At 40.0% G+C, this 12,824-nt stretch overlaps 1 protein-coding gene across 3 annotated transcripts in view; it reads right to left on the bottom strand.

Annotated features, from left to right (window-relative positions):
- Positions 1 to 12,824, bottom strand: part of LOC130906121 (seizure protein 6 homolog) — a 227,229-nt gene that overhangs the window by 27,976 nt on the left and 186,429 nt on the right. For all 3 annotated transcript variants that reach the window (XM_057820079.1, XM_057820080.1, XM_057820081.1), the window contains exons 6-9: positions 10,541 to 10,709; positions 7,438 to 7,604; positions 7,176 to 7,370; positions 1,626 to 1,764 (exon numbers count right to left, since the gene is read on the bottom strand). In XM_057820079.1, coding sequence (XP_057676062.1) covers positions 1,626 to 1,764; positions 7,176 to 7,370; positions 7,438 to 7,604; positions 10,541 to 10,709 — 670 coding nt within the window. The remainder of the gene's footprint in view (positions 1 to 1,625; positions 1,765 to 7,175; positions 7,371 to 7,437; positions 7,605 to 10,540; positions 10,710 to 12,824) is intronic.

Raw genomic sequence — 12,824 nt, 5'->3', positions numbered from 1 at the left:
TAATCTGTTTGAGCGGGGCATGTGCGTTAATAGCGTCAAATATTTTAATGTGATTAATTTAAAAAAATAATAACCGCCCGTTAACGCGATAATTTTGACAGCCCTAATTATATTATATTGTATTATATTATTTACTTTTGTTCAGTGAAGAATCCAGAAAGGATTATTTGATTGTGGCTTTCTGAAAAACAATAAATTTTTACATTTAGGCACTCCTACAATCGTCACACCTTTTCTTTTACAAACTGACCTCGGCCCCTCATCAGAGAAGGGAAAAGTTATGTGGCCCTCACAGGAAAAAGTTTGGGGACCCCTGATATCCACACTCAACAGGAAAACAGTACATTATTTTCATTTAATTATAGCCACCTAGACTGTATGTGAAAAAAGTTGAGAGTAGAGGACGCTCGCCGTTAGCATTAGCCTAATGTTAACGTGAACGCGAATGCTATGGTAACGCTACGAGATACATTTAGTGTGTGTTGCAGAGCCCCATCTAATAAGGTTAATTATTGCTTATTGTGTTTGTGGAAATAACCCCCCCCCCCCCCCAAAAAAAAATAAAAATAAAAAAACCCTGCATTTTTTTTTTTGGTGAATGGAAATTTCTGGGGTGGCAAACTAAAGACAGCCTGCGTGACATGAGAATTCCAGTCGTTGTCGGTGGGTCAAACTGTTTTGGCTGGGTGGCGTGCTGAAGAAATGCCATTGGAAAAAAAAAACCCAGAATATTATAGATGGTAGCTTTTGCATTTCAGGCAAAGCTACCATCAATTTTTAACAAGACACATATTTTATTTACCTCATGCGAACAACACTGTAGCAAGCAGGAATGCATTGATAAGGTGCGTACAATGTGGCATAAAAGCTTAAATGCGCACGTGAATAGCATGCCCAATAACCAACAATAGTCTGTGATAGCTATTGTCTGCGAGTCAATTTTTCTATAGCCTGCGGCGGCATTCCAGCTGGTTTAAATTTAACCTCCCCCTGCCCTCCTGTGTGCGAGTGCTTCAGGCAATAACATCATCACTTATACAATTTTTTTTTGCCGCGTACGGCTGCGGAAAAAGAAGAATCGTTCTGATGAAAAAGCAGCTAGTTTTTGAGTGCAGGAATATGAGCAACATGTTTTATGATGCGGTCTGTCTTAAACTCTGTTGGTAACTCCTATTTCCGGGGCGTGTTAGCTTAAGAGTAACGGTCGGGGGCTAACACGTCTGCGTGCGCCTAATGTCGACATCCGTGTGCATGTGTGTTGAGTTCCAGTTGGGAGGGCCGGATAAGTGGCTCACGGTAGTTCACTGCCAGAGCATATTCATTTCAAAGCCAACTCTGAGACACACCAGGGAAGTGAGAGTAGGAAGGCTTACTGGCTAATCTGGTCGGAGAACGAGCTGAAAGCAAGGCAGAATGCTTAATGTAGAGGAGGGGGAAAAAAATCTAATTAGCGACTGCAACTATAGAAACACTTCCCCGTGTGCCTGTCATAGTGTGTCGGTGTGAGTGGAAGGGAGCGAGAGACAGCGTCTGGAGACGCCGCATTCATTGTCTCAAGGTCACCGTGACCCCTCGAGACCGCGACGTGTGAGTTACAACTCGTGTACGTGTTTTCGGTGCCTTACACTTGAATATCCAGCATGATCCTCTTGTCCTCTTCTACATGGATGCCCCAGATGCAGTCCTGGCCCTTGTCGTAGGCTTCGGGCCAGTTAGGAGACAGGACCACGCCAGCGGAGTCGGTCATCTCACCGCTGCACACGGCTACAACGCAAAAACACGCCCGGTGTTTATTATACATTTTACTTGCATTGATGTTACCAGAGTTGTCAGATTGGAAGATGAGAAGAAGAGAACCATATTAGCACTTGAGTTACTGTTAGATAGTAAATTTGTCTAATTTCTTTTTCGAAAGTAACCACACACATATGACAGCTTAGAGCACACATGTCTAAAGTCCGGCCCGGGGGCCAAATGCAGCCTGTGGTCAAGTTTCATCCGGCCCCCAGCCTCTGTCATAAAATCAATAACATCTGGCCCGCACACAGACTTAATAATTTGGTCAGCAGTACTGCTACCAGCATATGAAGTAGCTTACACACTAAATGCTACTCATCATTTACCCACTAAAAGGCAGCAGCACTCTAAGCAACATTACCCAGTGTGACCCTTTACTTCCAATTTTCTAAAATGGCGACAATCAATAAAAAAAAAAGAAAGTTGACGCTTCAAGGATAGGTGGAAATTGAACTATTTCTTCACTAAAATACGCAACAACAGTGTCTGCCTCATTTGCAAAGAGACAATGTGAGGCGATATTACCAAACAAGACACGCTGACATGTACAAGATTACAGGGAAGATACGCAGCGAGAAATTGAAGCAACTTGAAGCTAGTTTAATTTCACAGCAGCAGTATTTCGCAAGAGCCCGAGAGTCGAAAGAGAACGCCACAAAGGCTAGTTGCGAGATTGTTGAAACTATGAATTGAAAAAAAATAATAAAGCAAATGTGAAACACAGAATGGCTTGCTACAATTTGTTTAAATATATTGTTCTACGTAAAGGACGTCAGCCAAGGTCGGCCCCCACCATTTTTACCACACCAAATCTGGCCCCCTTTGCAAAAAGTTTGGACACCCCTGGATTAGAGTCTCCTTTCAACACAGACGCAAACTGTAAGTTGTCATACAAGAGAGTGTGCTTTGAAATTGGATTTGGATTGTATTTATGAACAACAGTTTGAAAAAGAAAACGGATTGATTACCGTCTGCCTCCTCTTATTCGATTTTGTTGCTTAGTTTGTTTAAAAAAAAACAAACGAGTCATTGACCCAATTTATATCAGCGCTTTGTCCACAAGAAAAAAATGTCAATCAGCAGCATTTTTTTTTTTTAATTGCTTGAACAGGATTTTTGTCTGATTTGTGTACTGAGAAATTATTTTTATGGTTTACAGTGTTGGCCAAAAGTATTGGCACCCCTGCAATTCTGTCAGGTAATGCTTGATTTCTCCCAGAAAATGTTTGCAATTACAAATGCTTTAGTAGTAATATCTTCATTTATTTTGCTTGCAATGAAAAACAAAACAAAAGAGAATGGAAAGGAAAAAAAACATTATCATTTTACACAAAACTCCAAAAATTTGGGCCGGACAAAAGTATTTCCACCGTTTGAAAAATCATGTGATGCTTCTCTAATTTGTGTAATTAACAGCACCTGTTACTTACTTGTGGCACATAACAGGTAGTGGCAAAGTAACTAAATCACACGTGCAGCCAGTTAAAATGGATTAAAGTTGACTCAACCTCTGCCCTGTGTTCTTGTGTGTACCACATTGAACATGGAGTAAACAAAGAAGACCAAAGAACTGTCGGAGGACTTGAGAAGCAAAATTGTGAGGGAGCATGGGCAATCTCAAGGCTACAAGTCTATCTCCAAAAACCTGAATGTTCCTGTGTCTACCATACGCAGTGTCATCAATAAGTGTAAAGCCCACGGCACTGTGGCTAACCTCCCTACATGTGGACGGAAAAGAAAAATTGACGAGAGATTTCAACCAAAGATTGTGCGCATGGTGGATGAAGAACCTCGACTAACATCCTAAGAAGTTCAAGCTGTCCCGCAGTCCGAGTGTACAACAGTGTCAACCCGTACTATCCGTCGGCGTCTGAATGAAAAGGGACTCTATGGTAGGATACTCAGGTAGACCCCACTTCTGACCCGGAGACATAAAAAAAGCCAGGCTAGAGTTTGCCAAAACTTAACTTAGAAAGATGATGTTCTCTGGTCAGATGAGACAAAAGTAGAGTTTTTCGGGAAAAGGCATCAAGATAGAGTTTACAGGAAAAAAACCCCAAGGCCTTCAAAGAAAAGGACACGGTTCCCTCAGTCAAACATGGCGGAGGTTCCCTGATGTTTTGGGGTTGCTTTGCTGCCTCTGGGACTGGACTGCTTGGTTGTGTGCATGGCATTATGAAGTCTGAAGACAACTAACAAATTTTGCAGTATAATGTAGGGCTCAGTGTTAGAAAGCTGGGTCTCCCTCAGAGGTGATGGGTCGTCCAGCAGGACAATGACCCAGAACACACTTCAAAAAGCACGAGTTTGAGAGAAAGCACTGGAGACTTTTAAAATGGCCAGACCTGAATCCCATAGAAGACCTGTGGAGAGATCTGAAAATGGCTCCCTTCAAATCTCAGACCTGGAGCAGTTGAGAATGGTCTAAAATTCCAGCAGAGCATTTTAAGAAACTCATTGATGGATACCGGAAATGGTTGTTCGCAGTTATTTTGTCTAAAGTTGTGCCACCAAGTATTAGGCTGAGGGTGCCAAATAATTTTGTCTGGCCCATTTTGGGAGTTTTATGTAAATGATAAGGCTTTTCATTCTCTTTTGTGTTTTTTCATTGCAAGCAAAATAAATGAAGATATTACTACCAAAGCATTTGTAATTGCAATCATTTTCTGGGAGAAATTGAGCATTATCTGACAAAATTGTAGGGGTGCCAATACTTTTGGCCAGCACTGTAAACACGTTATCTTTACGCTGTGATTGGGTTGGAGACCGTCTTTTCCATCTAGCAACTGTGGTCAACATTTGGTAATTTTTGAACAAGACAGGTTATGGCTGTGAAGGGAGGTGAAAATTTACATTCTGAACTCATGAATAATATGCATTTATAGCAATAAGATATCAAATGAAAGATCAACTCGAATTAGAATGCAGTACACACATGTAGGCTTCTCTAAATGGAGGGGAAAATGCAATTTAGCAGTAAACCACAGGGTGACCGTGACCCGAGGGTGGTGCAAACAATTATTTTATTTTTTTTCCCCCTCCCATTTTCTTGATCTGAGCTTTACAGGAACGTTTTTCAATTTTGCTGTGTTGCAAAACGAACCTGCTGGCTTGCGGTAAGGTCATTGTGCCGTGTGTGTCGATTGAGAATGAAAAGCTTGTATGAAAGCATGAAACCTATGTACAGTGGTATGAAAAAGGTATCTGAACCTTTTGGAATTTCTCACATTTCTGCATAAAATCACCATCAAATGTGATCTGATCTTTGTCAAAATCACACGGATGAAAACAGTGTCTTTTTTAACTAAAACCACCCAAACATTTATAGGTTTTCATATTTTAATGAGGATAGCATTCAAACAATGACAGAAGGGGGAAAATAAGTAAGTGAACCCTCTGCCTAAGGAGACTTAAAGAGCAATTGACAGCAATTTTTTCAAAACATTTGAAGTCAGGCGTGTGCCCAATCACTGATGTGTGGTTTAAAGCTGCCCTGCCCACTACAAAACACACACCTGGTAAGAAATGTCTTGATGAGAAGCAATGGCTGATGTGCATCATGGCTCGGTCACTGAAGACCTGCGATCAAGGATTGTTGCTTTGTATAAAAATGGGAAAGGATACAAAATCATCTCTATAAGTCATCAATCGACAGTCAGAGGAGCTGTCTACAAATGGAGAGAGTTTGGCACTGTTGCATCCCCCTCAAGGAGTGGCCGTCCACCAAAGAGGATGCCAAGAGTTCAGCATAGAATACTCAGAGAGGTAAAAAGGAACCCTAGAATGTCTCCTAAAGACTTACTAAAATCACTGGCACAGTCCAGTATCTCTGTGCACACATCAACTATGTGTATAACAATGACCAAGAATGGTGCTCATGGGAGGACTCCACAAAGGAAGCAACTGCTGTCAAAAAAAAAAACCCAACACTGTTTCTCGTTTAATGTTCGCAAAAAGACACTTGGACACTCCACAGAAGTTTTGGCAAAATATTTTGTGGACTGATGAAACCAAAGTTGAATTGTTTGGGAGTAACACACAACGTCATATGTGGAGGAAAAATGGTACAACATCAACACCTCATCCCCACCCATAAGCATGGTGGAGGGAGCATCATGATTTGTGGCTGTTTTGCTGCATCGGGGCCTTGACAACTTGAAAACATCAATAGAAGAATGAATTCAGAAGTTTATCAGGATGTTTGGCCGGAAAACCTGAGGCCGTCCGTCAGACAGCTGAAGCTAAAAAGAGGATGGATGCTGCAAGAAGACAATGATCCAAAACACAGAAGTAAATCAACTTCAGAATGGTTTCAAAAGAACAAAATACACGTTCTGGAGTGGCCAAGTCAAAGTCCAGACTTGAACCCCATTGAGATGCTTTGGCATGACCTAAAGATAGCGATTTATGCAAGACATCCCAGGAATCTGACTGAACTACAGCAGTTTTGTGGAGAAGAATGGGTCTAGATTAGTATTAATCGATGTGCGAGACTGATCAGCATCTACAGGAAGCGTCTGGTTGAAGTTATTGCTGCCAAAGGGGGGGCCACAAAATATTAAATTTGATGGTTCACTTAATTATTTTCCCCCTTCTGTCATTTTCTGCATACTATCCTCATTAAAATATGAAAACCTATAAATGTTTGGGTGGTTTTAGTTAAAGCAGACACTATTTTTTTATCCGTGTGAGTCTGACAAAGATCAGATCAGATCAGATGGTGATTTTATGCAGGAATGTGAGAAATGGACTGATGAAACCAAAGCTGAATTGTTTGGTAGTAACACACAACGTCATGTGTGGAGAAATAATGGAACAGCTCTACAACATCAACACCTCATCCCCACCCATAAGCATGGTGGAGGGAGCATCATGATTTGGGGCTGTTTTGCAGCCTCAGGGCCTGGACAACTTGAAAACATCAATGGAAGAATTAATTTTATCAGAAGTTTATCAGGATGTTTGGCCAGAAAACCTGAGGCCTTTTGTCAGACAGTTGAAGCTAAAAAAGAGGATACACACAAAATATTAAATGTGATGGTTCACTTCATTATTTTTCCCCCCTTCTGTCATTTTCTGCATACTATCCTCATTAAAATATGAAAACCTATAAATGTTAGGGTGGTTTTAGTTAACGCAGACACTGTTTTTTCATCTGTGTGCTTTTGACATAGATCAGCTCACATTTGATGGAGATGCAGAAATGTGAGAAATTCCAAAAGGTTCAGATACTTTTTCATATCACTGTATATATATATATGTATGTATTCAAGGGGGATTTTTCTTTTTCTTTAAATCCCAGTGAAGTCCAACATGAAAGCCTAGGCTCATTCATTCGATGGTATCAAGAATCCAAAAGGATCAATCAGATAGCTCACCCCTACAAGCCGGCTCGGTTTCATTCCACTGAGTGCTTTCGGCATCGGTGCACTCGATGACTACAGAGCCTTGCTCCAGCGTGTAACCGGGGTCACACGAGAATTCCACCACAGCCCCGACGCTATAGGTGGAGTCGCTGCTGCTGAAATTGCCGTACTTGACAAAGGGCTCGTAGCACTTTCCTTTTGCAAAAGCTAAGGGGGGAAATGACAATGATGAGCGAGCAGAGTGCGCAAGTGTTTTAGTCAGTGTTCAACTTGCCTTCATATCTGATGGCTGCACCCGTGGAGGTCAGCGTCCCATCTGTGGTAAACTCTACAAACAGATAACGTCCTGTGCTCAGGACTCCCTCGATAGGCAAATACTCCACCTCATACGAGTCGTACACAGGGGGTGAGTCGATATTGTTGCCGTTCTTGATCAGCAGTCTAAAAAAAAAGATGCGATGATGAAAATAGATGTAAGAGTTACCCTTGTGAGTTAAGAAATGCATAAAAGATGTGGAGCTGCGATAACGTTGTCTACCACCTTAAATTGAGGTGAAAAGTGTGGGTGATGATTGTGATTTATGCGTTCAGTTTCTCACTTTTTTTTCATATTTGCATGAAGGAAAGATGATAAAGCTTACTCGCAGCGTTGTGATCGTCAAAAATGACGATACCGAAAATACTTCGTCGTCGGACATTTGTTTTTCATGAAGATGACGAGCTAAAAACGTGGTTTGGGAGACAGGTTTTTTTTTTTTTTCGCTTTTAACCAAGAATCGAGACTGTTTTACGTCCATATCCTTAAAGAGGATTAGAGCATTTATTCACAAGAATTTTCAACGGAAAAAGGCCACTAATTTGCTTACACACTAGCATCATAGTTCGCAACATTTACGTAAAATAACTGCAACTACACGTTTTTTTTTGCTTATAACCAAGAATCAAGACTGTTTTACATCCATATCTATAAAGAATTCTGGGATTTAGGCATTTATTCACAAGAATTTTCAACAAAAAAAGCTTTGTTTACATGTGGCGGCCCCTAATTTGCTTACCGACTAGCATCATAGTTCGCAATATTTACCTGAAATAAATGCTAACTGCGCGTTTTTTTGTTTTAACCAACAATCGTGACTGTTTTACGTCCATATCTATAAAGAATTCAGGGATTGAAGCATTTATTCACAAGAATTTAACGGAAAAAGGTCTTTGTCTGTGATATGGTGGCCGCTTATTTGCTGCTTACTGACTAGCATCATAGTTCGCAATATTTACGTGAAATGAATGCTAACTGCAGGTTTTTTTTTTTTTTTTTGCTTTTAACAAAGAATCGAGACTGTTTTACGTCCATATATATAAAGAATTCAGGGATTTAAGCATTTATTCACAATAATTTTCAACAGAAAAAGCTGTTTGTTTACATATAGAGGCCGCTAATTTGCTTACTGACTAGCATCATAGTTCGTAATATTTACGTAAAATAAATGCTAACTTCACCTTTGTTTTTTGCTTTCAACCAAGAATCTTGAGTGTTTTACGTCCATATCTCAAAAGAATTCAGGGATTGAAGCATTCATTCACAAGAATTTAATGGAAAAAGGTCTTTATCCGTGATATGGCAGCCGCTAATTTGCTTACCTACTAGCATCATAGTTCGCAAAATTTACGTAAAATAAATGCTAACTGCAGGTTTTTTTTTTTTTTTTGCTTTTAACCAAAACTCGAGACTGTTTTACGTCCATACTATAAAGAATTCAGGGATTTAAGCATTTATTCACAATAATTTTCAACAGAAAAAGCTCTTTGTTTACATATAGAGGCCGCTAATTTGCTTACTGACTAGCATCATAGTTCGTAATACATACGTAAAATAAATGCTAACTTCACGTTTTTTTTTTTTTGCTTTCAACCAAGAATCGAGAGTGTTTTACATCCATATCTATAAAGAATTCAGGGATTTAAACATTTATTCACAAGAATTTTCAACAGAAAAAGCTCTTTGTTTACATATATTCATTCATTCATTCTCCATGCCGCTTATTCCTCACGAGGGTCGCGGAGGTGCTGGAGCCTATCCCAGCTAACTTCGGGCAGTAGGCAGGGGACACCCTGAATTGGTTGCCAGCCAATCGCAGGGCACAAGGAGACACACAACCATTCACGCACATACTCACACCTACGGACAATTTAGAGTGTTCAATCAGCCTACCATGCATGTTTTTGGGATGTGGGAGGAAACCGGAGTTCCCGGAGGAAACCCACGCAGGCACGGGGAGAACATGCAAACTCCACACAGGAAGGCCGAAGCCCGGGATTGAACCCTTGATCTCAGAACTGTGAGGCAGACGTGCTAACCACTCAGCCACCGTGCCGCCGTGTTTACATATAGAGGCCGCTAATTTGCTTACTGACTAGCATCGTAGTTCGTAATACTTACTTAAAAATAGATGCTAACCTCACGTTTGTTTGTTTTTTTTTGCTTTCAACCAAGAATTGAGACTGTTTTGCGTCCATATCTATAAAGAATTCAGGGATTTAAGCATTTATTCACGAGAATTTTCAACATAAAAAGCTTTGTTTACATGTGGCGGCCGCTAATTTGCTTACTGACTAGCATCATAGTTCGTAATATTTACATAAAATACCTGCAAACTGCACGTTTTTTTGCTTTTAACCAAGAATTGAGACTGGTTTACATTCATATCTATAATCAATTCAGGGATTTAAAGATTTATTCACAAGAATTTTCACTGGAAAAACTGTTTACGTATATGGCGGCCACCACATTGATGAACAGACTAGCGTTGTACTTCAACATATTTACTGTATGTAAAATAAATGCTAATTGCACGTTTTTTTTTTTTTTTGCTTTTAACCAAGAATTGAGGCTGTTTTACATCCATATCTATAAAAATGCAGGGATTTAAGCATTTATTCACAAGAATTTAAGCTAAGCTAAGCTAATTTGCTTACCGACGTGCATCATAGTTCACAATATTTACGTAAAATAAATGCTAACTGCAGGTATTTTTTTTTTTTTTGCTTTTAACCAAGAATCGAGACTGTTTTACGTCCATATTTAGAAAGAATTCAGGGATTTAAGCATTTATTCACAAGAATTTTCAACGGAAAAAACTCTTTGTCTGTGTTTCCATTTGGTCAACTTTGATGGAAATAGGCCCCCTATGAATCAGCCCCACCCCCCGTGTCCTGTCAATACATTATGAAGTCTATGTTAAGACTAAAAACTGCTAATATGTAGCTTGCCCTTTTTCTACGAAAAATGTCGGCAATGTCACTGCAGGCGTGCTTGAACCACAAGCCAACTGGCTTTTCACGTGAGTGCACGAGCATGTGTGTGCGTGTGTTTTAGCCACCTGTCATCATCCTCTGCCAAAGCCACCTTTTCGAAGTGAATATGTAGCCGATGGTCTTCGGGGGCCTCCAGGACCCAGTGGCATGTCAGGTTGTTGCTGTAGTTGCCAGGAAATCCAGGAGAAACAATGCGACCAGTGGTTGCGTTTTTCATCATCCCACCGCAGGATGCTGTATGGGGGCGTGAAAAAAGTACCATATGAGCTACGCTAATCACATGAACTAGAGGGACCTCCAGCGGACTTCAGCGTGCGGGGTATTTGTTAAAAATGGCAGCAGCGGTGGCGCTATCAGTTCAGAGCAGCTGTACGCGGGCACGGAGTAAGTCCGGATTTGGTGGATGAGCTTTTTACCAGCACGACAGGGAAAGTCATGCAACCCGGTTCTAATTAAGGCAGCCAGGTGCTAAGTGCCTCCAGACAATAACTGTCTGTGCTTCTAATCGTACAAAAACACATTCATTTGGCCCCGGATTGTACAGTCATCAAGCCACGGAAAATAACCAAGCCAGTCACAATAGACCTCCAATCCATTGGAACAGCAAGAGCTGGCATCGAGGTCGATAGACGTCTGAGCCGTCTGGACTGGGATGGGATCATGATTTCTTTTAATTAAATGTTTAAATATTGTAATATACAATATAATAAATCAAAATAGATACAAAATATAGACGATGAAATAAAACTTTAAAAGTGACACATTATTTTTAGGGCTGTCAAACGATTAAAAATTTTAATCGAGTTAATCACAGCTTAAAAATTAATTATTCGTAATTAATCGCAATTCAAACCATCTATAAAATATGCCATATTTTTCTGTAAATTATTGTTGGAATGGAAAGATAAGCCACAAGACTGATATATACATTCAGCATGCTGTACATAAGTACTGTACTTGTTTATTATAACAATAAATCAACAAGATGGCATTAACATTATTAACATTCTGTTAAAGCGATCCATGGATAGAAAGACTTGTAGTTCTTAAAAGATAAATGTTAGTACAAGTTATAGAAAATTTATATTAAAACCCCTCTTAATGTTTTCGTTTTAATAAAATTTGTAAAATTTTCAAATCAAAAAATAAACTAGTAGCTCGCCATTGTTGATGTCAATAATTACACAATGCTCATTGTGCTTAAACCTATAAAATCAGTCTCACCAAAGCGGCAGCAGAGGGAGACAAAAAACACAAGTAACAAGTGGCCGTCACACTGTGCTGTCATTTTAACCTGTTTGAGCGGGGAATGTGCGTTAATTGCGTCAAATATTTTAACGTGATTATTTTAAAAAATTAATTACCGCCCGTTAACGCGACCATTTTGACAGCCCTAATTATTTTATATTACATTACTGGGAGTTCTAAAATTGACAGTTTGCTTTATTATGTTTTTATTTTACACCCTCATCACTCCACAGCGCTGTGTTTTTATTAATTAAATAAATCCTGAACAAAAGACACGTTAGCCACACATCGACAGTAGTCATACGGTGCTGGCCAAAAGTATTGGCACGCCTGCAATTCTGTCAGATAATGCTCAGTTTCTCCCAGAAAATGTTTGCAATCACAAATGCTTTGGTAGTAATATCTTCATTTAGTTTGCTTGCGATTAAAAAACACAAAAGAGAATGAAAAAAAATTAAATCATTATCATTTTACACAAAAGTCCAAAAATGGGTCGGACAAAAGTATTGGCACCCCCAACCTAATACTTGGTAGCACAACCTTTAGACACAATAACTGCGAACAACCGCTTCCAATATCCACCGATGAGTTTCTTACAATGTTCTGCGGGAATTTTAAACCGTTCTTCTTCGGCCCGGCCAACTGCTCCAGGTCCCTGAGATTTGAAGGTTGCCTTTTCCAAACTGCCATTTTCAGCTCTTTATAAGTCTCCAGTGATTTCTCTCAAACCATTTTTTAGTGCTTTTTAAAGTGTGTTTTGGGTCTTTGTCCTGCTGGAAAATCCTCTGAGGGAGATCCAGCTTTCTCACACTGGGCCCTACATTGTGCTGCAAAATTTGTTGGTAGTCTTCAGACTTCATAATGCCATGCAACAGTCCAGTGCCAGAGGCAGCAAAGCAACCCACATTTTTCCTGTAAACTCTATGTTGATGCCTTTTCCCAAAAAGCTCTACTTTTCTCTCATTTGACCAGAGAACATTCTTCCAAAACGTTTTTGGCTTTCTCAGGTAAGTTTTGGCAAACTCCAGCCTGGCTTTTTTATGTCTCTCGGTCAGAAATGGGGTCTTCCTGGGTATACTACCATAGAGTTCCTTTTCATTC

This window comes from Corythoichthys intestinalis, chromosome 18 (assembly GCF_030265065.1).
Source record: "Corythoichthys intestinalis isolate RoL2023-P3 chromosome 18, ASM3026506v1, whole genome shotgun sequence".
NCBI lineage: Eukaryota > Metazoa > Chordata > Actinopteri > Syngnathiformes > Syngnathidae > Corythoichthys > Corythoichthys intestinalis.
Note: the sequence above shows the minus strand (reverse complement) of the source record. Positions and strands in the feature narration are given on the sequence as shown.